Source organism: Bombus flavifrons, chromosome 11 (assembly GCF_040668555.2).
Source record: "Bombus flavifrons isolate JBK064 chromosome 11, iyBomFlav1_principal, whole genome shotgun sequence".
Lineage (NCBI taxonomy): Eukaryota > Metazoa > Arthropoda > Insecta > Hymenoptera > Apidae > Bombus > Bombus flavifrons.
In genome coordinates this window covers 2,331,416-2,355,786 of record NC_138452.1, presented here as the reverse complement: position 1 = coordinate 2,355,786, position 24,371 = coordinate 2,331,416, and the positions used below count along the sequence as shown (strand labels likewise).

At 39.0% G+C, this 24,371-nt stretch overlaps 2 protein-coding genes across 9 annotated transcripts in view; one reads left to right on the top strand and one right to left on the bottom strand.

Moving 5' to 3' along the window:
* The window catches only part of Timp (Tissue inhibitor of metalloproteases), a 339,739-nt gene that overhangs the window by 41,791 nt on the left and 273,577 nt on the right, over window positions 1-24,371 (bottom strand). The window lies entirely within an intron of this gene.
* Window positions 13-23,169, top strand: LOC138185061 (serine-rich adhesin for platelets). Of its 8 annotated transcripts, none has more exons than XM_069123676.1 (12): window positions 13-3,033; window positions 3,454-3,649; window positions 4,975-5,139; window positions 14,703-14,830; window positions 14,928-15,053; window positions 16,309-16,663; window positions 16,788-16,959; window positions 17,042-17,141; window positions 17,226-17,400; window positions 17,490-17,633; window positions 17,852-18,088; window positions 18,569-23,169. In XM_069123676.1, the coding sequence occupies exons 1-12, from the start codon at window positions 2,653-2,655 to the stop codon at window positions 23,002-23,004; spliced, it is 6,615 nt and encodes a 2,204-aa protein (XP_068979777.1). In that variant the 5' UTR covers window positions 13-2,652; the 3' UTR covers window positions 23,005-23,169. The 8 variants fall into 8 exon arrangements, with proteins under 8 accessions (XP_068979777.1, XP_068979773.1, XP_068979771.1 ...); XM_069123672.1 differs by lacking the exons at window positions 13-3,033; window positions 3,454-3,649 and adding exons at window positions 4,710-4,890; window positions 12,611-12,896; XM_069123670.1 differs by lacking the exons at window positions 13-3,033; window positions 3,454-3,649; window positions 4,975-5,139 and adding exons at window positions 10,857-11,091; window positions 12,611-12,896.

Sequence of the window (24,371 nt, the reverse complement as noted above, 5' to 3'; positions counted from 1 at the left end):
AAATACGCTGTAATTTCTGCTGCGACATTGACCATAAATGTTTCGTTTCTATGGTGACTGTATCTTGTACGCGACATTGGTATCGATCAAACGGGCATCGATTTACGTTGCTCGGTCAACTTCTCGGTCATATTCGTTTCAAAATAAAAATTAAAAACCTTAGAATATAAGTGATAAATTCTGGCAGTTCGAAATTAAAAGATTTAGATTCAGAAATTTAAATTTAAAATTTCGAAATAAAGAACAAGAATTCACAAAAGTTAGATTTAATGTTAAAAAGTTCAATCTTAATTTAAATTCAAATAAAAATTCAATATTGAAATTCAGAATCAAAAAATTTGAATGTGAAATTAAATTATTCGTCTGTCGCAGAAGATATATAATTCTGGTTTCTATGTCCGATAAACGTTATTTCCAATCAAATGGACATTAAAGTGAAGGGTTCATTGAAACTTTTTGTTCATCGAGCACTGTCGTTTTAATTTCTTACTCCATAAGGAATATTTTATGCTTATCTGCACTCATGAGCACAGAAACGGGGTCCGCTTCTTCGATGAGCAGTTTTTTTGTTAGGAAAAGGGTTATTGAACCGACCAGGTGAACGACTACTGCACACCCAGCAAGCATTTAAAATTCTAGCTGAGTGTGCAGTACATTACATCGGCCGCGTTATCAGCAACAGCCGATAACAGTAGCGGTTTCGATGACCGCCTTGAAATCACACTTCCCCTCATGCCCCCTTATTGAGAATTTAAGCAAAACAAACAGAGCGTTATGTAATTAATTGTATAGTAAAAATCATTTCTTGTTAATAATCTTACGCAATCTATGAAGAAAGGAAGTATGACTGGAGAAATAAGTCATACAAATTTTAATCTTTATTTTTCATTCAAATATTAACCATTTTATGAGAATAATATTTGTTTGAGAAGAAAAGGAAATATTGCCAGTATTTACTAGCGTAAATTTACTAGTGTGATTAACATACAAAGAGATCTTTGCGTTTTCGTTGGACACATGGCAATTATAAATAACGACAGCTGTTTCGTTTGTTGTGTATACCACCTCTGTTTAGTTGGTCGACGACGTAAGTGGAGGTATGGACTTAATGAAACGATTATCATCGCCGCCACTTCCAGTTGCGGTCTGGCCACCAGAAGCGAATTACTGGCCTCGCGATAAGGGTTACGACGCGTAGAGAATGCAATAAAACAGTCTCGAAAAATATTCGTCGACGCCAAGACGCGAAAGCTGTTAAAAAGACAAAAAATGTTACGAATAAAAGCTGCTAGTAATAAGAGTAAATTACAGATTAAAATCACGACAAGCAAACATAATACTAATCTTAAATGTATAAACATCGTCTTTAAAAATTCTGAAGTGAATATGTATACTGTGATGACAAGTGAAAAGTGAAATAAAATTTCTCTTAGAGATAGACACCCGATGACTCAAATTTAGTATTATAAATATCCTGCGCAACATTTGAAACTCTTTCTCGCGGAAGTATGAAACGTGTGACATTTAAATGTGTCATAAATTTTCTATATTAGTATTTTCGTACGTGTGTACATTAAGTCGCCGCTTTCGTTAAACGAATCCTAAACAAAGACCAAGACAACGCGTAATATATTTAATTTATTATTTCGAACTGCGATTAGGTGGTATTCGTATGGAGTTGTTTGTAAATATCATTCCGCAATTTACAGCACCTACTCCATCGACGGTGATAGTCGCTTCCATTTTATAAACGCAAATGAAAACGTGTGCGTTTCGAACGCTTCTTCAGCCTTGATTTTTCCTAATCGCGGTGGAAGCAATTACGAGTGCGCGTATATTAAAAATGATAAATGTTAGATAATTTCAATTGTAAGAAGGTCATTCATTATCTACATCTTCATGCCAATGTCAAAGAAGTATTGTCCTGCAATTTATTCGTTCATTTAACTACACTTGGTCAATTTTTATTATATCTCCATATGCGCCACTTTGTGTACATTCAATTCTGGTTGCTGGTAATTTATTTCAAGCATTCTCGGCAATTAGCAGGCACAAAGAATAGAAATTTATATCTAACTTGTCATTCATATCTCTTCGCATTTCACTTGATTCTCTTAACAGTAACAAGTTCGCAATAAAACAAATAAAGTTCTATGAGTCAACTTTACAAATTATAATTATATTCTATTGGATATTTCGTCTTAAACCTTTATCGTTTATTTGTCATTTGTTACAAGTAACAATAAATAAATAATTTAGTCCTAAATTGTTAATACCACTAGTTACTAAAGCATTGTGTGAAAGGTCCTGCTAACGAACTTTCGCATTGAAGTTGCCGAGCATTGTGTATTTGCAACTTGAAACGAGAGTAATAACCAAGAGAATGAGAAACTAACATTCTGTCACGTTGACGCGCGCGAATTCCGTTTGAATGTGAAATGTTTTCCTGGCGAGTCAGACGTAAACGTATTCTCAATGCTCTCGCGGAACAATATTACTGACATTTCATAAATAATCAACTCTATTGTCAAAAGAGGTGAAACGATCGTACGCACGATGTTTCTTAAACCTCGTACCACCCACAAGAAGTTCCAGTGAGCTCGAATGACTATACCAATAAGTATAATAGCTTAACAGTCACGTTGATGAACCATGAGCTGTAACGTGATGCCTCTGAAGAAGTACGCGGAAATTAGTTACCGCGTGAAATGTGTGGCCGTGGAAAATGAGCGCGTGTTTGGTGACGTGTACGTCACACAACAAACACGAAATTTGCTGTATTGCGCAGATGGATATCAGTTTCCCTCGTTGTATAACAGAAGCAGACGCAATCTGATTCAGAAATCATGGGAAGGTCCGGATTTCATGGAATTGAATCGAAAAAAGCCGATCAGAAGGGCTAGTTGCATGCCAACCAAAGTGGAGAGAACAAATTTGAAGAGGTCGAAATCGTTGGGTGACACGTGGGACGTGATCGAAACTGATTGCAAAAATGCTAACAACTCGAAAGATAATGACATTTGCAAGCCGAAGGTAGGCTTATAGAAAAATATTAATCCTTGCTCGGCGTAGGTTAGATCATAGATAGGTTGCTGTTACCAATATCGAGTATTTTATTCTATAGGGATAAAGCGAAGAGAACAAGAAAAAGCTTTGTATTCACGTTTTATATCGCGTAAAAAATAAAATTATTCTTGTTATTTAGCAGTATTTTCATAGGACTACAAATATTTGATACTTTGAATATAAAATGTAAAACCTAATGAAAAATGTTTCAATGAAAAATAAAAGACGTGCTCTAATACTTTTTGTAGCCACTGTAGTTTGGTAAAATATAGTAAAAATACCACGTAAATGTAACTGAGAAAGTAATAAACGTAAAATATGTTTCTAAAAAATTTGGTTCTAAAATCCCCATACAATGCAAATAAGCATATTATTTCTTCCATTCAGACATATCCATCACCGTTACCGAATCCACCCGAGAAGAAAAAAGGAACTGTGTCTTCGTTAGTTGATCAATTGTTGCTAGATATTTATGGATTGCCAGACGATGACAGAAGACGATCAGAAAGTGACTCGACAGCCTCATCCCTGAAGATACGTCCGCAACATCAGCACCTGCAGAAGGCGCGTTTACTCTGGAAAAGTAAGAGTAATTCAATAAGAGTTGGATATGTCGGAGGAAAGAATAGAGCGTTCGTGGGTGGTGGATAAACACGTTAGCTCGAGGACATTTATTGTAAAGCATATTTCTCCCAGAAGCACAGTAGCTACTCTTAAAAATAAAATTATGGAAGAGAAATGGTTGGATACGTTCCAGTGAAAAGCATTTTATTAAGAGAAATACTAGCTTCTATTTTAAAATAAGAATACTTTTGCTGTATCGCGTGAAAAATCGCATTTCTCAACTAAATTTTTCGCGTTAATCACGAATGTCGCAGATGAAGAGCACAGTGCCACTTCGTTTATGATATTTAAACGTAATTCAACGCATGAAGTTTGAAATATGACCGGATTAGGCAAAGATACTTTGGCAGGAGCTGACGAGACAAGAGGTCGTAGAGACGAGACAGACAAGCGACCTCGTTGACTTCGAGGCACGAAGGTTCTTTGACTTGGAGTACTACTTTTTCCTCCTTCTTTTTCCTTTTTTTTTTTTTTTTTTGAAGGAGAAGCACTTCTTTTATCTCTATACGCGATGCTGCTTCATTCTACCTCGTTGAACATGCATAAGGAAATACAGAGGAGAGATTACACGTCTTGAGCTAAAACATCACGAAAAAATGTCGAAATGATCAAATCGATATAAATCGATATATATATTTATTTCATAGAAACATTAGAAACGCATTAAAAGAAGCAATTATAAATAATTATAAATAAAGATAAAATATATATTTGACGGATCAATTTTATCTCCTGCTACATGGAGAAATTATATTACACGACATTTCATTAAATCTCTAAATTTGATCCGTGACACGTAACAGTTATTCGAGATTCTTTTTAAGCATCTTACGTATTATAGACAATGAGTCGATCCCTCAATTCTTACCATCTAAATTTTAACGCGAAAGTTAACATAATTTAACTTAGTTATCGAAAACTTTGACGAATTTGCGAGACGAACATGTTTCTGGAAAGGCGAAAAGAAACAGTCGGAGGGAGTGCACGCTCATTTCATCGAAGTGAGCGAGGAGCATAAGCGGAAGGGTTGGGAAACTTCAATCTTCGGACCCTGTGTACACAGGGTGAGCCCTTTCGGGCCGTTATCAAGATTGCAACGCGAATTCAAAGATTTCTCCAAATGTCTCGCTTTTTATCCGTGTCAGGATATAAAACACGCGACCTCCAATTTCGAAATAACCCCGTGCAATTCGGAATGTTGTACGTGCTCGTTACACTATAAGTCTCACGAGATTAAAAGTTTCTTTCCTGCTTGTTATGTAACGCATGTTGAATTCATTTCAGGCGAGCACGAGCTTCAAGTTTTAGTCCTGAATTTACGCGACCATATTAATCACACTGGTGAAATACTCATTCGGCAGTTGCGTCGTAAAGATTATCTCGCCACCAAATGTGAGAAACTATGCGCCATAATTACGGCTCACCTTCTGGCAGTCAGCCCAAAATGCGGTGAGTACATTTTCAGAATTTTTACAATCTTGTTGTTGGTTTTTTCGAACTTCAAGCATGACATACACGTACACTTGTATTTCGGTATTCCTTCATTTAGTTTTAAGTTAAGTGATCGTATCGTTTCATGATTTACTCGCATGACATTTATAACCACTAAAATTGGCTTAGGGGAAAAGAAGTAGCGTTTAAACAAACAGCAACGTTCTTCCAATGTCGACGATAATGTCGCTGGACAAACAATAGAGCTTCATATAATAGGGAAACACAGCTGTTCGCGTGGAGTTGCTTCAAGCTCCGTATTTCCCTTTCTGACAATAAAACCGTCGCCGCACAAAAGCGATCTTCGTGTTTCGTCTCGACGCGAGAAACAACCGCGCGATTTATACCGCCTCTTCGTTAACCGCTGGCAACTTATTGTTTATCTTATCGTCGTTTTGCATTTATAAATATGGAAAACAGTTGGAACAGGAATTCGAACCGGTGTCCAGATCTGTGGCACAGATATGCAAATTATGTGAATTCTTAAGAAAGACAAAGTTATATTTTACAAACTTACAAAATTATTCTTATTAAAAATTGTAACACAATATTTAATTCTTTTAACACGAACTCCTATGTGTAATATCCCTAAATTATAAAGGGGACCTTGGGTTCGATCGTCATCTATTTCAATGAAATTTGTCGCGTCAATAATTCTATATACAATGATTAAAACATAAAATTAATCAAGTTCGACATTTCATTTTCATAGTATGAAATTTGTAGTCAAAAAGCGTCGTTAGATAATACGAAATATAATATACTGGAAATTAATTAATTAATAAGTAAATTCTATAATAAACACAACGGTATGCAAATACATTTTCTAGTCACTACTTTACTAAACAACTTTCAAAGTTCGTGTTTTACGCTGCGTCTGCTGCGCATGCCCGAGAATTCAAAGTTATCGTCCAACTATATGGATTTTTGCTAGCAATTTCAATTTCTCTATTCCCCGATTTTTTATTGAAACCTTGATCTCCTCACCATACTTGCAAAAAATATGGAAAAAATAATACTTAATATGTACTGTTATGGAATGAAATTACGTTATTAACACGACCATGTTACTCTGTAAGTTCACGTCCACTTTGGAGCAGGAAGGCATTGCTCTAAAATTGTTCACGTTACAGAAAACGTATTATCGATACTTTTGATGTGTTATTATCATGGCGTATCGCGAAAAATATTACGCTGATGGTCGACTCGTCCGGAAAACAAAGAAGGCCTTCTTTTTCACGTGGCACGACGCGCGCTCGGTGATCAATAATTAGACTTTGCCGCGCGTATCGTGCGCGACACGCATGCCCGGCGTGCGGTAAGTGCGGCTGAACCTCGCGGCATAGCGTCATTGATAAAGTTTTAATGATGTTGCGCCTGCGAACCGGAAATGCGGAACTTTCCTCGGTCTTCTCTTTAACTTTAGATCTGCATTTAGTGCGATGAACCCGATGCATCGCGCGAGCCGATGCACAACTAAACTGGCACGCTCCGACCACTAGGCAAACATTTCATATCTGTGTTTACCTCCAGTTTTGCATAGTTCGCTTATATCGTGTGATATTTTCACATAAGCAATTTTATGGTTGAGTTTTCACCACACGAACGAGTGGTCATACTGTTATACTTAAAGTCGCTGAAGTGTACTTAAATATACATTATAATGACATTAAAATTTAAAGGTCGTTTACTTGGCTTCACTTAATTTTTATTTTTTAGTAGTTAAACACCTATTTTAATATATGTCAATTATTTTTCTCGAATGTCGATGACATTTCGCATTCTTTTTATCGATATTGTCGTGCCTACTATTGGAATCCCTTTTTTAGTACTTTTGCACTCCCTTTTTTTTATTTCTCTTTTTTAGATACTCTTGCACTGCAGTTTTTACTGTTGGAATTTTTCTTTTCGATATCTTATGGCGGATCTCCTGTATATTGTACATGTAGGTTTTTTCTTATTACTGAAATTTCTGACTTCTTGAAAACAATTCTGTAGTAGGATCATTTTTCTGTATGCTCTTGTAGACTTCTCTAAGTCCTCGTTTCATTTCAAGGAAGCTCCTACAGTAATAGATCATTTGCCATGATCGATTTTAAATGGATCACTATTGTTAGAAATAGTTACTGGAAACGGATTCTTCAGACGTGGTCAGATATTCCGAAAGGATGATTTTGGATAAAGTGATCACTGACTGCCCACAGAGTGCACAATGTCCCGGGCAGGTACTCGATCAGTGGGTTGGTTCAACTTGACCTATAAAGGTCAGCTTCGACCTAGGTACACATAGAAATTGAAAAAGTAATGGATTCGAACAACTCTCGTGAAAAGTGATGGGAGCCACACATGTTTCCATGAACCTTAGTGTGCGACATTTAATTTGGAAGAGCATCGTCGACTAAGTGCTTCGTGGTACTTCCATACTTCGTAAAGATATATATAAATAGTAGGATCCTTATTGATTTCGGATCCTAACTTCACCTAATTTGCTTAAATGTAATTATCTATATTAAGAAGTTTAAAACTGCAACAATTCTTTAAAAAATATGCGAATGAAATGACTTTATATCTAATTGTTGATGTAATTGTTTCTCGTTCTCACTGTGTTTTAATCAATGAACACAAATAGTTAATTAATAAATACATTTTTAAGGACATGCAATTATTTTCATTCTATATGCAATATCGATTTTTATATTTATATTATTCAATTTTATAATTATCCTCCTTTAATTTTTGCATTTAACAGATTGTCATCTGAAATAGGAATATGATAAACATGTCAAATAATTTCATTTGGTATTCAAAATAGGTTGTTTTAATATTATATGCAGTAAGTACGACGAGTACGGCGAGTAAATTATTTGGGATCTAGTCTAGGTAATCAAAAAATCATAAATATTTTTCTGGAACGAGTTTGCACTTAACAGTTTGTAATTCTACATTATCGACTTACGCAGAATTAATCTCCTTCCTGTCATTTATCAATTTATTAGTTTTTATTACCGATTTCACCGTTCCCTTCACTACGATCCTGGTCATGGTATTCGTTTTACTCGGGACAAGATGACGCTTTCGTCGAACAATTTTTCATCCTTAACTCGAGAAACTTATCGACCTCGCACAATTTTTCAAACACAGCTTCTAAACTCTGTCCTTTGCCGGAGTGCTTCAATGGCTCAACCGAGCGTGCAAAATATTAAGTAACTGTTTCCAAGCCATTACCCCGATGTGCTTGCAAAAGCGGCAAAAACATGGTCTTGCGAAATGAGCGTATCTGCTGAATATATCCGCGCGGATTATGCGTTGATGATTGCATCGATTATCGTGATACCCCTGGCTCGCGTCACGCAGAAAATGCAATTTTTTTCACGTAAACTGTATACACCAGTTTAGTTTTTATATTTAATTCACAACAGCTCAACCTTTATCTTTTAACGTCTTTAAATATTAAATTCTAGCGTTATATTATTCAAATATTTCGAATTATATTTTGATATAGATTACAATTCTATCTAATTTTAATCTACAATTTTATTTGGACGATTATATTCTATCTCGAGTCATGTATTAAACTTTCCTTTTTGCAAATAAGAAAACAGAAAGCTCGTAGAAAATATATTTCTTGCGGTTTCACTAAATAACTACACGTTAAAATTACTAACATTGGCTTGGAAGTACCATCCATTGGAACTCGACCATGATCGACAGAAAGAATAACCCCGGAAGCTGAAAATAAGCGGTCAGACGAGACTCCAGCTGGATTGAAACGAATTGAATTGGGTCGAATTCGCGCAAAAAGGATCGCGTGTTTCAATCGAATATGAACTTGCAATGTAGCATTGTTGATACGGACAAAGGTAATTCTATCTACAAACGCTAAGCTCGTCTTTAATTCATGTTCGATCAGATTTTCCATGTACGAGATAGGAGTCCTGGAAACGCGATCGAAAGACGTCGATAACTTAAATTTTTTCATTTTCGTCGTTTCTTCCAGTTAGCTGTAAAAATGAATCGTATCGCTGATATCTTGACATTGTTGTTAATTATTTCCGACAGTTGTCAATGTCAACGATAATGCCTAATATTAATAATCATTGCTTCTGATCGGAAGAAAACGAAACGATATACATAGTTCTTTCACATTTCTATTCTTTTATCAGAAGCAAATATTTACATGCGCATATTTCAGACTTTCAATATTTAACTACGGAATGAGTTATTATAAATTTGACTATAGAGTGAATTTTGAAACCTCGTTAAATTTGAATGAAACAAATATATAATACTTATAGGGGGAGAAAAATAGAATGGTTCATGGTAAAGTAGATTATCAAGTTCATGCACAATATATGTACGTAAATACTAGTTCGTTAACTATGCGACAACGATTCGTATCAGTTAGAACACATCAGTTCACACGCTGGCAAGGTTATTAATAATGTAGAACGGAACACGAGCAATATAGCATTACAAAAATAACAGCTATTTTTCAGTTTTTATCTCGAGAGCTTTATTTTATACTCAAGAGGATCGTCGAGATAGACACTATATCCACGAATGTATCTGATGGCCTTAGTCTCTTCGTCGTGTTGCTACTGACTCTGACGACATTTCCGACTGACCCATAAAGGACCGAGTCGATAAGTTCATCGATCCAAGGAACATGGCTTTGTTGTGCACGCGGATTAAAATCGACTGCTGCACCGCGATATGACGTGGTGATAAAATCTCTTACTTCTACTGTCGCGTACGCTATGGAAATACTCATTTATGACGGAACATTGCAATAAAAATAACTGAAAACTTAAAAACTACCTTCAAACGAACACAATAACGAGAAGCAACGTACAAAGATAACAAAAGTCATTGAAAATACTGCAATAATTTCTCACGACGACAAGGGTAACTCTATTTAAGAATACCCATTTCCCTAACAAAAGAACTCTCAAGCAAAGTACAAGAAGAAGAAAAAGAAAGATAATGGAAGAGCTCCTCCAATTATTCAATCGCAGCACTCGTCCAACAACGAAGAGAAAGTGTACCCCGAAGTATTCGTGGAAACGAAAGACAGCAGCAGGACAGAAAGGGAATAATCGCGGTAACGTCGTCGAAGATGCAAGGGAAAGAAGGTAATAACCGGATTCGAGCCACCCCTACGGAGCGGTCACGGCGTTCCCGTTGGCCGCGAAGACGTTGGCGCACGCGAGCACCCCCACAGACACAAATTCCTCACCAGTGGGGTGGTGCGGGGGCGTTAGCGCATGCGATCTAACGGGAGTGGCTTGATCGCTAAGGCTGCCACAGCGAACGGTTCGTGAAACGGCTTCAGTGTGCCTATTGCAGGGTTCCACGAGACAACTACCCCTCCCATACACGCCAGGCACCATAGTTATTTTCACGGCGGACGTACGCGCGCGCGCGCATCTCTGTGCTTCCGCCGGCGTAGTGGTCGTTAAGCTAACTCGACGTATTCGTCTACGACCACGTCGTTGTCGTCGTCCTGATTGTATACTCTCGCTCAGTACAATTGTCCATAAAAAAGAAAGTTTGGTCTGAACCAAAAAGTGAAACATCACGTCGTGTGCATTGTCGTTACAGTGCGTCGTGTAAATTCCAACGATTTGTGTGTCTCTATACCCCCGACTTCTCTTTTTCTTTCTCTCTTCCTCCCTCTCTCTCTTCCTCCCTCTCTCTCTCTCTCTCTGTCTCTCTCTCTCACGTACACAAGAGGGTGAACCAGTACGCGTCAGTGTCGGAGGGGTGCACTACGAGAATGTGCTTCTGGTGAGTGTTCGAGGAACGTGTGTGCTCAGTGACACGAGGCCAGATGCGTAATACGACGTGCGATTTTCCCGAGGACAAGCCGTCCACTTCACGTTCACGACGTTGATTCGCGCACTGACAATGGTAAGACGTCCCTGGAGCAGTCTCGCGGGGATGTGTTTTGGTAGCTTCCTTGACCGCGTCGAAGCACGTTGATTTATCGAACGACAATGATCGTTCTCGTACCTGTGCAGCTTCGAGTACACGCGAACACAGGACGAAGGGAAAGAGGACGTTGAAAGTTTCCTTAAGTTCTTTTGCTTCTCTTTGCTTGGAACGTTCTATTCGATAGAGGAGGGGGGACATCCTTTTCCTTGGCCAAGAAATAAGTAGGCCTTCAAAGAGCGGAGAAATCGATGTGTATTCAACGGCTGAATAGGATTAGATAAATCAAAACGTTCGATACACCAGTTCGACCGATGTTAATGCCTCATTTCAAGCTGCGATTCGCGGTGAACGTGTACGTGCTCGCGTTGATGTTGGTTCGTGCTTGTGTACGTGTTCGTGGGGTGCGTAGCAACCATATGCAGCCTTTTAGACCATTCTCTAAGTTTTTTCGGACGAATCTAGAAGATATTTAACAACCTTTTCAAATGACCTTTCGTTATTTTTATCGTTAACTCAGTATACTTTGAGCATTATTAAAAATGTCTTCATTTTATGAAGAAATTTATATTGAAAATAGTTACGTGGTAAACTTGTTCTTTTTATTGCCAACACAGTCTAAGAACAAACCGCTTTTATCTTCGACAGTGATATTCGAATCTGTTAACTTTTCATCGACGCCAAATGATTTATATTATACTAAAAATTTTCATCCCATCGGAAGACCAGAGATTTCCAATGTATACGTTACGCTCCGTGCGTCACATGCTTTCAACTGAAACACTGATAACCAATCGATTTGTCCCAGTATCACCAACTTCTTCGTAGAATTGAGCGCGTGCATTACGTATCAGTGGTACGTCCGCATTAAACGCTTTGTAACAGGTGGTATACTTCATGTAGACGCGATTAACAAAAACCACGCTGGGAACGCGTTTTCGTTTGTCACCAGGATCCCGATCTAGAAAATTGCTCGTGCTTTTTAAAAATTAATGCTTTCAAGCTGACCTTCCTGATTCCTTGATACGCTTTTAAGAAATTAATAATTCCTTCGTTGTTTTTAACAGTGGAGTAGCTATTTAAGTTCGTTTGTTCTCTACAATACTTAAGCTTTATGTATATTCGACCATTTGGATAAGCAAAAGGCACATATGTTAATAATCGGCTCCTCTCGGTACATATAGGATTACCTATTATTTTATCAATACACATGCATATTCGTAACCGTAACTAAAGGAATTTCTTCGTTCGATTTTCATATATAGTACTCGAACGCTATCGTATACGATACGTGTGTGTTGAATAATAACGGCTAGTTGTTCTGCTCATAACTCACGGTGTATCAACTTTTCAAACTGGTCGACAACCATGACGTATCAGCGTCGACCGCAGCGTTATCGAGGAGAAACTTCCCTCGAGATCGAATGCGCGTAACGCCGACAAATGTTATTTTTAGAGAAGGTTTTGCGCGAGGTAAACGTTGCCATCGGGATTTCAGACACGTGATAAAAATGCATCTCGCACGACAGAAGGTTCGCAGAGCGCGACTAGCGAACATGATCCCGAGGAAATAAGCGGAAGGTCGACGGATCATGAATCACGAAAACGGCTGAAAGGCGGCTGCACTGCGTACAACAAGAGGCGGCTGAGGTGAAAGTGACGATGAAGAAGAAAGAGCGGCGTTCCTAATTGGAGAATGAGCGGATTTTTCAACTCCCTGAAAAACTTCGCGTCAGGAGCCGCGTACGCTGCCAGCTCTGCCTCGAAGTACGAAGAATTGGAAGGTGAACAAAACAATTTCAACGTCCGGTGCATGCGACTGTCTCTGTGTGCTCCGTTTCTCAGCAAATGGGAATCAACGTTTGGTTTCGTTTCGTTCGACTGTGCATGCGAATTTCAATTAACTTTCGCTTCGCAGCTTTACGTTTCAAAGCTCTGTTTTCGTTTCGGCTGAATCGCTTTTGCTTTGAAAACGAGATCACCGAATGCGATGTGATTTCATTTTTCGACTTGATTCGAAAGTGCCGTAATTGCTGCTTGATTCGTTCGCCACTGATCGAAATAGGATTTTTAAATATAGATAGAGTCAGACTCTTGGGCGATTCTTTACGATCGACTATGGTAATATTTATTGTGTAACTTAAACGTTTGCCGAGATTGATACGATGCTTGCATTGGCAACTTCTTGGAACGGAGGAATGTAACTTTGTCTCCGTCATTCTAAGAGTCAACAACGATGCTTTTGAAGGAGTCTTTACTCTTGTATTAGTAACGGGAAATATTATTTCGTTGTGTAAATTCGAATACTTTTTAATTGTGTACACAACAGAAATCTTAAGTTGCGCTTCGCTGATTATGAATTTCCTTCTAAGGCACATAAATTCCAAGGATGCAAAGTATGTACTCCCACGAACTACTAGAAATTCATGAAACGTTTGACGATTGAGTAAGTTAGAATCGAGTTTCTCGAAAAGTTGATCACACGTATTGGCGTCGTACTTTATTTCAAGTCGAACGAGTCTCTATTAATGGACTTTTCGTTCAAACAAAATCCTGCAGTTCAAAAGGAGATTCGGTTACATGTACTGGGTGATTCGAGTTACGGAATTTGCGGAATTTATCCTTGGGCAACAAAGGGATAATGGAAATCAGTTCACATGTGTAAAATTTATAATGGAACATATGGCCATTTCAACTTGTTGACGCGAAATACATTTATTTAGTTAATAATTTCGTATTTAACTAAATTAGATTTCAATGTAAACATGTTCCTCTCATTTTAATCCGTAATAGGTTGAAGTGATATTTCGTACCTATACTTAAAAAGAAAAGAAAAATGTTTATGTGAAACTATAAAAGTAAGGAGACATTCATTTAGGGAGTAATTAAATATATGTTAAATAAATATACTATTATATGTTCATTAATATATTTATTAAAAAATAAATTTTCAAGTTCAGATTTCAAAAATTCAAAATTTTGAATTGAGGTTTTACAAAATCGAATGGATCAATCGTAAAAATATCGACGGAGTTCAAGTCGTCCACGCAGAGTGTGTCATGTATCCGATTCGAAGATTCACGACGGCTAATTAAATAATAGCATTAACGACGATAAAGCCGTCTGGCCGATAAATGTATTAATATGCTTCGAGGTTTCATGATGATCGAAGCATTCAATTCCGATTTAACTGTCCATTTTTCGTCGTTTGTTCTGCGCGTCGCCTTGTGTTAGATCTGACGTTTGATTGCAAAACTTCGTAAACCAAGCTGAATGGGAGTTGACATTTCGATCGAATTACAGATATTAACGTTTCTGTTTGTTCAACGCAATTTATACTACTCGAGCAATTTAACGAGTGCCTGTGTCCTCTCTATCCTCGACCCTCTCGTTTTTCTTTTTAATCTTCAATGTTTAACAAGTTCCATATTCAGTTAGAGGATTGTTACTCGAATATCTTTGTATTTTTCTCTATATTTTTCGTTTCACTTCTTTTCAATTTCATTTTATTCATAGCAACGTCGAACTGCTGTTTGCACAAATTTCTTCATCAACCCCAGATATTTCTCTAGCATAAATTGAATTTACAGTCGAAGACACGAAGATGAGATTTAGCCTGACGCCGCAACCAGGAGAAAGTGGTTTTATACAATGGCTGGACGCGATGAAAATGGTTGCCAGGTTACCAGGAGGAATTCCGCCGGAATTTCGAAAGAAGGCGAGTATCAGACTAGATTCCAACATCTACCAGCTTATTGTCCTATAGAATGCATCCTCATTTCTCTCTATGCTCTTTTTTTCTAAATATTTCACAGTTGTGGCTGACACTGGCAGAACGTCATCTAGAGCAGCGCGGCGTAGATTGGAAGCAGGCTGAAAAGATCTGCTTCAACGAGTGGAGCAATCCTGACGATGAAGAGCTTGGTATACAAATCGTTAAAGTAAGGCTGCGGAACGTACATACTTTTTATAACAGTTGCTCATGTACATCGGTGTTCTTATGAACTTATTGCTCACCATCTCTGGCTGTCGTAATGACGATAGCGACATGATTTTTCGAGAGCAATTTCTAAATTTGAAATGCAAATATATATCCATGCCTTTTTATTTTTCTCCATGTATATATCGTTGTTTTTACATTTTTGATTGACTTACATTTTTTATTTGTTTTATCATTAACGAGTGCTATTAAGTACAAGCTTATTTAGATAGAGAGGAAGAAGTAATTTTCCGTTGCTTGTTAACTAATAGGACTTCAAACTGACTACTAATAAATACTTGTTCGTCGTTCGTTTACTGAATTATTCATTCGCCGTATAAATAGCTATTAATATTTTTTATCTCTGTCGTCAAACAACGTTTCAAACCACGCACTTTAAATATTTCCCAACTTCCAAATAGCTTTCACTCTCCGTTACTTTTCCCACGTTCCAACCAAATACTTTCCAAATAATCTTCCTTTACAGAACGAAAACAGTCGAAACCAGTTTTCCATTCACGTTTCACGTGTCCACGAAAATCTGACACCACTGCTACAATTCCTTCCTTATATTCGCCCTCATTCTTCGTATAATTACGCGCAATTAAATTTCGATCATCAATCACTTCGACGCCGAGCAATTAAGTGTCGCCAATGAGCCTTCCAATTAACTCGCTTGCGACGAGAAAAACTGACCTTTAACGAATCTGGCCGAGTCACCAGCCAGCTCGTTTCATTTTCCTTCGGTTTCTATCGGAATCGTAATTCGTCCTGTTAGAGTTCCATAAGTATAAAATCCTATATACACCGCCTGTTATAAATATTATCGCTATTGGAAAATTCTAACAAATTTTATTTTATTAAGTATTCCACATTATAAATATAATTATAAACCTAAATCGAACCTAACCCTGTTTGAACACTTGTACAAACTATTTCTGAATATACTACGCAATATATTTTGAAATTTCATTAGCACTGTAATACGACATTATTGTCGTGATTATGTTGCTAAAATTTGCAACGAATCTGAACATGTATATACATCAGAAATGTATAGAAACGTCGAAGATCATAAAAATATTTGAATAGTCAATTATTCACGATTATGTTATATTAATAAGTCATAATTTTAGAATTTTATAATATTGAAGCTTAGGTGATATTGCACGAACATGTACACCATTATACACACTGTATTTAAACGAACTTTTTAGGACCTACACAGAACGGGCTGCAGTCTGTTTTGCGGTGCAGCTGGCAGAGACAATCAAGCAGTGCTTCGTCGAGTTCTGCTCGGTTTCGCCCGATGGAACAAGTCCGTCGGCTATTGCCAGGGCCTGAACGTGTTGGCCGCTCTCGTTTTGCAAGTAATGGATCGCGCCGAGTCCGCCGCGGTGAAGGTGATGATCTACTTGATAGAGGGTGTCCTGCCCGAGGGTTACTTCGCGGACAACCTCCGTGGCCTGTCGGTCGACATGGCGGTGTTTCGAGATCTTCTCCGGGCCAGACTGCCCAAGCTCTCGAAACATCTGGAGGCTCTGCAGAACGACGCGAAGGACAAGGCGACAGGTAACCAAACTGGTTGTGCAATCGTAACTCTCTGTTCAATTCAGTTGTAGGGACTGCGAGATCGGTCCCAGGGGCGTTGTACTGGCTTATCTTATTCGCGAAAAAACAACAAAAATTTGTTCAGGCAGCAGTTACGAGCCACCTCTGACGAATGTGTTCACGATGCAATGGTTCCTTACTCTTTTCTGTCACTGTTTGCCACAAGAGGCTGTCCTGCGCGTATGGGACCTCATATTTCTCGAAGGAGATGAGATATTGCTTAGAACCGCACTGGCCATCTGGGAAGGACTTTCCGAGTAAGTAGAATCGGATTGAATATCTATAATTCTATAGCTTCGTTTGTTCAGTTACATATAGAGTGATATTGTTTGGTTTCAGTCGTATTATGACGGTGACATCGGCGGATGAGTTTTATAGTATAATGGGAGTGCTGACAAGGGAGATGCTCGAATTCACGGATACTAATAACCTCATAAAGGTTTGCCAAAACTCTTTATAGAATTATTGAAAGAATTATTAGATCGAATACGTGACGAATGATATAATTGTGTCACTTTGATAGAATATCGTTAGTATGGGATCTTTGCATGGTGTAACGGGGCTAAGAGAGAAACATAGATACAATATCACACCTTGGGCAAGAAAATTGAGCGACGACGAGGACAGCGACACGGAGGAGGATGAAAGACTGGCCGTGGCTGCTGCGATGTTCAGTATGGCACAGCGATTGAAGAAAGGTACGAAATAAAAATACGTTAACATTGTAATCATTGTACCGTTATGATATTAGCTGTAGTTGTTTCACATCGTAAAAACATGTTCGCAGATCGTATACCTCAAACGATTGGAGCGCTGCAGGCAATGGCACCCAGCAGCGACCGAGAACGGCTCGCTTTGGACATTACCACTTTGAAACAGCAGTACGCCAAGCTACGCGAACGTCAACGACAAGCGCATATTATACTTTCTGGTAATTACAGATTCTAATCATAGAATTAAATGTATTTTGCTAAGGTTTAAGGCACGATAAATCATCTCGTTTCCTCCATCGCTTTTGAGATGCGTGCTTGACATAAATGTTTCGCATATATTAAGGCATTTGACAGTAGAATAAGACCAATGGAAGTATGTCTGTTGCAAATTGAACGGCTACAAGAATGCATACGTTACTTTTTTTTCCTGGCGCAGCTGCATGTGCAAGGCAGACCATGGTACCACCTCCTACTTCTCAGGCCATGAATCATCTTTTAGTGGGCAAAAGTGCGCTCGTGAGTGGGAAGAATCGACCCCTGAGCCTACCTTCTGGTGCTGCAACGACGAAGATAAGACCTACGACGCTAAATCAAAACCGAAGGGACAGACAAGGCGTCACGCTTCACTGGAAAGACACCAAAAAACCGAAGCAGAAACCCTCGAATTTATCAGGTAGAAATAACACGAATAATACTTCCGTAAAGTGTTCTTATAAGATTTATTTGCAGATAGCAGGTAAATTTCTGTTTCTTCTAATTCACCACTTGCTAGTTTTTAAATATATTATTTGACAAAATAGTTTACTTATCGATTAAAGGTAATGAAGCACCGATAAATGGTAATACAGGAAACTACAGGTTGTATTCACATGTATCATCAGTTGGTAGATGATTCTTACCAACAGTTAGTTTGTATCTGCTTTACCTACGATAGAAAGGGAAGTATCCTTGAAATTAAATAACATGCTTTGCATTTACACCGCTGATTTAGCATGTATGTGTTAATTTAATATTATAATGAAACAACAAGAGGCAGATAAATAAAAATTATTATAAAACTTTAATGGATTCACAAAAATATCTCGGCCTTTATGATAATCAAATTGTATTCAAGTGTATATAATGGGCCAATGTACCTTCATGTACCTTTCAGAAACGGTGGAATGCAGCGTTGTAACAATGCAATCCACGGAAGCTGAGCTGGCTTCTCCAAAGCGGAGTAACGGTGACAGTGATAGCGACAGCACATCGACGGAATTGTGCGACGAACCGGACCGTCTCAGTGACGTTGACAGCGAAGACCTGACGTCAGCATCCGAATCCTGTGTCGTCGGAACAGACGAGGAAAAGAGCTCTCGAATCACCGGATCACCGATTCGCGAGAAGCCACTCGATCGTTCGTTTCTCGAGGAGAAGGTAGAACCAATCAACGTCGAAGATTCGAAGGACTCGAAAAGCTCCGAGGAAAACCTTGGTGACATATCAATTGCTAAGATCACCGACCAAATAAGACGATTATCGGCAGAGGATGACAATAATTCCATGGTTCCTCAAAAATTTAGCGTGCAGAGCAAAGAATCACCGGAAGAACAATCGACGAAAGAATTGAAAAAAGAGAAATCCATATCAGATCTATCAATAGATTACACTTCCGATAGTAATTTCATCAAAAAATCGTCATTGGACTTGAACGAGTACGATTATTTAGGTTTCAGTGGCAGTAAGATCAGTTCGAAAGAAAATGAAGTATTAGTGCACGAAAGACATCGATCTAAACAGACAACAAACGAGATTGTAGATATACCTCGAGACGAAGTTGCGACGATCAAGAAAGACCAAACTGAAGACAAGATAACTACGACTATGAAACAAGATTCTTTAAACATATACTTGGATTATTCAGCATCCTTGGACAAGAAATACGATAGAATCACGGATAAATCAAGCCTCGATGTAGAGATAGAAAATGAAATTAGATCGGATCGATATAAAACATCCTTCGATTTCTCTAATAGAATATCTTTGGACTTGAAACCGTATGAAACTTCAAAAGTAGGAAGTTTAACCAGTGACACTGCAGACACAGTGAATACTGAAAGAACGCTTTATGGCAAGGCCTACGTTGGTCATCTTCCTATTTCACCTGTAACAGTTGATCAAAAATTAAGCAGAGTGACACCCAGTATACATACAACGCATAATACTACTGTATTAACTCCTGAAACGTCTGAAATTCTACATAGAACGTTAGAGAACACATCATATAACGATAGAATACAGACGACTCAAACGAAAATTTATTCAGACCTAGTGAAGAGTCCTAAAACACCGGAAAGCAACAAATCATTCAGTTCAGGTGAAACCATGGGACCTGATTCGAAACCATCGAGTCTGACAGTTAGCCCAAGGACGCCGGTTAGATCAGAATCTCGAGATTTCCCTATGGACAAATCCCTGTGTTCGTCAGTTAGCTCAGACTCGAAGACTTTGGTTCTTCATTCCGCAGATTCAGACAGTACGAGGGACAGCACGAAAACCGACGCGAAAAAAATATATGAGATTTCCAATTCGGCGACACCTATCAGCATGGACTCGTTGCAGAAATCAGAAGCCAGCCCAAAACTAGTCGTGAGCAGCTCCAGTGAATCGTGTAGTCCGAGTAAATTAAAGTCTTCCGAGAGGTCGTTCAGTTCGGACCTGCAATCGCCAATAAGTGCCAACTCCATAAAGTATACCTCGAATTTCAGTAGACGGGGCCAAGATGACGTGTCAGGCTCGCCAATGGACTTGAGCAGCGCTACCTCGCCGTTTTATCCGATCTCGAATCCGAATCAAAAAACTCCGACGTCCCCGTACAGTGCTTCTAGAAGAAAATCCAGTTTGGACAGCAACGAAACGTCACCTGAGCAGAAATCGACCAGTTCGAGGGAGTCGAACAAGTTCCTAGGTTATCAGTCGAAATTTGACTCTTCCATAAAGACGTCTGATATGAAAGATGTAGACGGTATAGCACGAAAAGGTGACACATTCGTCAGACCAGAGTTCATCACGAGGAAAGAAGACTCGAGTATTAATTTGACGGATAGAAGAATCAATGTTAGTGATGTTAAGTATTATCAAACAACGAGTACGGATTACTATCGCAAGGATAAGGATATTTTTGATGACGGAGGGGATGATCCGTCATCGGAGAAAGACGTGGTACCTTCTTTGCCTCAGGAGAAGCTAGATAAACATTATTTGAACTATCGATATAGAGATAGATCGAAGTTGTTGGAAAGAAGTTCAAGCAGTTTGGACAGTAGAAGGTACGCTGATATGAAGTCATCGGCTTCCACCGATGAATTTTCAACGTCGATCGCGCAGAAGAGATCCAGTGACATTTTAGAAGATATTAAACACTTGGAGGCGAAAGCAAACGATGGGTCGTCGGATAATGGGATGTTGACGAAGAAGAGCAGTTATATTTGGGAGGATATGAAGAATTTAGAGGCCAGGAGGCAAGATACCTTTAGTGATTCAGCGAGGAACTTTTCGAAACATCGTCTGGAGATACCGGATATAGATATAACCGGAGAAAGCAGAAAATCGTACGTGGTACATCCGAAGATCAATATCGACGAAAATAGCGACAGCATATTGAAGACCATGGCCTGTGGTAAGAGTAACGGCACAGATGATGGCAGGGAGTCGAAGTTGGGCGTGTGGACGAAGGTGAAGCCTCGTAAAAAGAGTGACAATGGGCGGAGGAACAGCGACAGGGCGTTGAAGATCATTCAAGAAAACTCCGCTATACTTCAGAAGATTCTTGCGTGTCAGGCAAAAAAGCGTCTGCCAGACCTGGAGGAGATATCGAAAGAAATTACCATTAGCCCTATAAACGAGGAGATTTCGAAGATCTTTAGTCCGATATTAGAGAAAATGGGATTAAACGAACACGAGATCAACGAGGAATTGGCGAGAATCAATTTCAAGGATTTCGACAACATGACCGCTACCAGTGTGTCCGAGTTTGATGCAAAGATCAACGAGGAATTATCGAAGCTTTCTCTGATCGACGAAACGGAGCAGATGGACCATTTCGACGTGGACGAGGTGATATCCCACGAATACTTGAACACGAGAGAAGCTCTAATAGATCGTAAGATAAACGAGGAATTGTCGAAATTATTGGCAAACTACGACGATCATTCTCCAGCTAGTATGGTGAGTTTGGACAAAGGACCATCCAGCCAGAATATTAGCGAGATCGAAGGACTGGATCTGTCCAGTATTTCAACTAACGTATTTTCCTATAAATCATCCAATGACTCCATTGACACGAGAAGCGACTTAGGCTCGACGCAGGAACCGTCCATTCCCGTTGACAAGTTTCCGAAATATACGGCATACGCCGTACCGAAGTATCACGTGGACGACTCGTCACCTAAAAGCGACATAGACATCTACAGAGAATTGGAGAAACTCGATAAGATCTCTTCCGCACAGGTGTTACCAGATCCGACTCTGGAGCTTCCACAGAAGGAATTGTCCTCGATTCCGTACGTTCCAAATACGTCGCCCTTCAAGGATGTGTCACCATTGAGGTACACTTCCAAACCGGCTCAATACGACACTTCACCCCTAAAGACCTCTTACGATCCCTACAAGACCTTCGACTTCAAGCCCAAGTTGTCACCTAAACACGTTTCCACTAATCCATTTGTGTCAGCTACGTATGAGAAACCTGTGGTGGATACCGCTTTCGAGTACATTAACCATAAACCAGAGATCTCGATCAACACGTATGATCTACATTTGAAGAGTCCAATGATGACGAAGGAATCGCTAGAGTTTCGTGTCAGATACGACGATGATCCAGTCAGAGAAGTTAACACCGATTACATGTCTCTCCAGCCAGAAAGTAGATCGATCACTACCCCGAACAAGTCTCCTTATTTCAGCAATGGAAATACCGAACCGTTAACGCCTACGAAATATATTTCTAAGGAGGAGAGAATCTTGGATACTGGTGGTACCTCGTTTCTGGACTATCCCAGCGAATCTCCTGACCTTCTTCGTCGAAAATACGACGCTTTGTCTCCTAAGGAGTACACTCATACCAAGAGTACGACGGATTATGATAGACACTTAGGCACGTTACCTCCTATAGAACCTGGAACAGAGACAGGATCGTATTTACCGACGAGACACCGAGATTATCATTCTCTATCACCGAATCGTCAGTTTCCTGATCACTTTCCTTCTACTATCAATCATCACTACACCTCGAAACTTTCATCAGGTCTCTCTGACGAATCGAAACGACCGGTTTCTCATCCGGAATTCCCTGGCAAGATGAATGTTGGGAAATATGCAGAATTACCCGATAGAAGTTCCAGCAGTTACAAGAAATCATCTCTTAGTTTAGGAAATATAGGACACTCGAGTAAAGGAGCTGATAATAATTTCAATACTGTGACCAGTCCAAAAACGCAATTCAGTCCCTTTCCTGTTAGAAACGCTCCTAGGAAGCCGAAAGAACTTACGCTGAAACTGGGCCTCTATTCGCCCAAAGGTTCTGATATAGGACAGTTAAAAAGGTCATAGTGTAGGACGATAAAAATTCTGCTTCTGGTTTATCGCGTTGATTTATCTGTTCTAAATGGTTGTTTGTTGTTGATTCTGCGAAATGTATCAGATGAATTGTCTTTGTTAAGGGAATGTTCGCATTGACAGTGACTACGATATTACTAAAATGGGCCTAACTTATCGTTTGTGTAACTAATCGCTACCAGCGTAACACGTTATATGAGTTTATGCACGGATATCGATCGTAGAAATTGCGAAGTCTGCCTTCATCTGACACGAACGTACTATGATCACGACAAACGATTGTTTGTTCTAAGTTGGCGTTTCTTGTCTAATATCGTGTCGGTTATTAATACATTCCCTGTGGATTCTATTTGTGCAGATGCTTGGGAAATTTAAAGATACAAAAATGCATAGAATACACAGTATCTCTAACCGTATCCATAAGAATATGGATTTATATAAAATTATCTACGACGGTGTATAGAAGGACGTGTCAGAAGAAGAGGCACAACTTCGAGGATATCGCTCAACGAAATGAACGTTGAACACGAGTTTCACGATTTATCGCATACTTACTCTTTAATGTTAATCATTAACTCGTTTCCTCAAACGTTTATAGTCTACGAACGTTGAGTAATTAAAAATCATTTTTTTTCTACGAGTTCTGCTTCATACAGCTTAACACACAAAAATCTCTTCGATGTAAAAATACAAATAGAAGAAAAAATATAAAGTGAAGAGAAAAGAAGAGAAGCTTGTGAAAATAGCGTACAAATCCTTGGCGAAACGTACTCGTGCGATTTCTAATGCAATGCCTTCAATCTCCCTCCAATCACGCAGGAAAAACCTCGTTATCGCGTCTCGATTATTCACTAAATTTACGCTAAATAGTCTGTGGAAGCGCACGAAGCTTACTAGTAGAAGAAAGGGGAAAGTAAAAGGAAAAAGGACGAGGGAAACGTTACAAAATGCCTTCCATTCCTTCGAACGCGATTCGCTTTACTACGGTAATCTCGCATGCGATCGTAAATCATGACACTGATCGCGAGACCGTGGTAACGTGAAATTTCTTTCGAACAGATACGATATATAATACAACCACATAGATTGTATAAAATTATAGAAGTTGTTACGACGGAGCAGCGATATAGAGCTTAATTTATCCGTACGTTTCGCGCAAAACCTAGACGTGCAGTGGGCGTATCGTTTAAGTAAAGACCGAGTAAGTACCATTATTCGAGGCCAGAGACACAAAAGAGGCAGTAAGGCAGAAAAAACAAATTGTACATAACTACATAGACGTTAATTGTATATTATTAAACAAAAAGGGGTTGGGAAGAGAAAGAAGAAAATGGGGTTGTGTGGAGCTTGAGAGTCGTTCT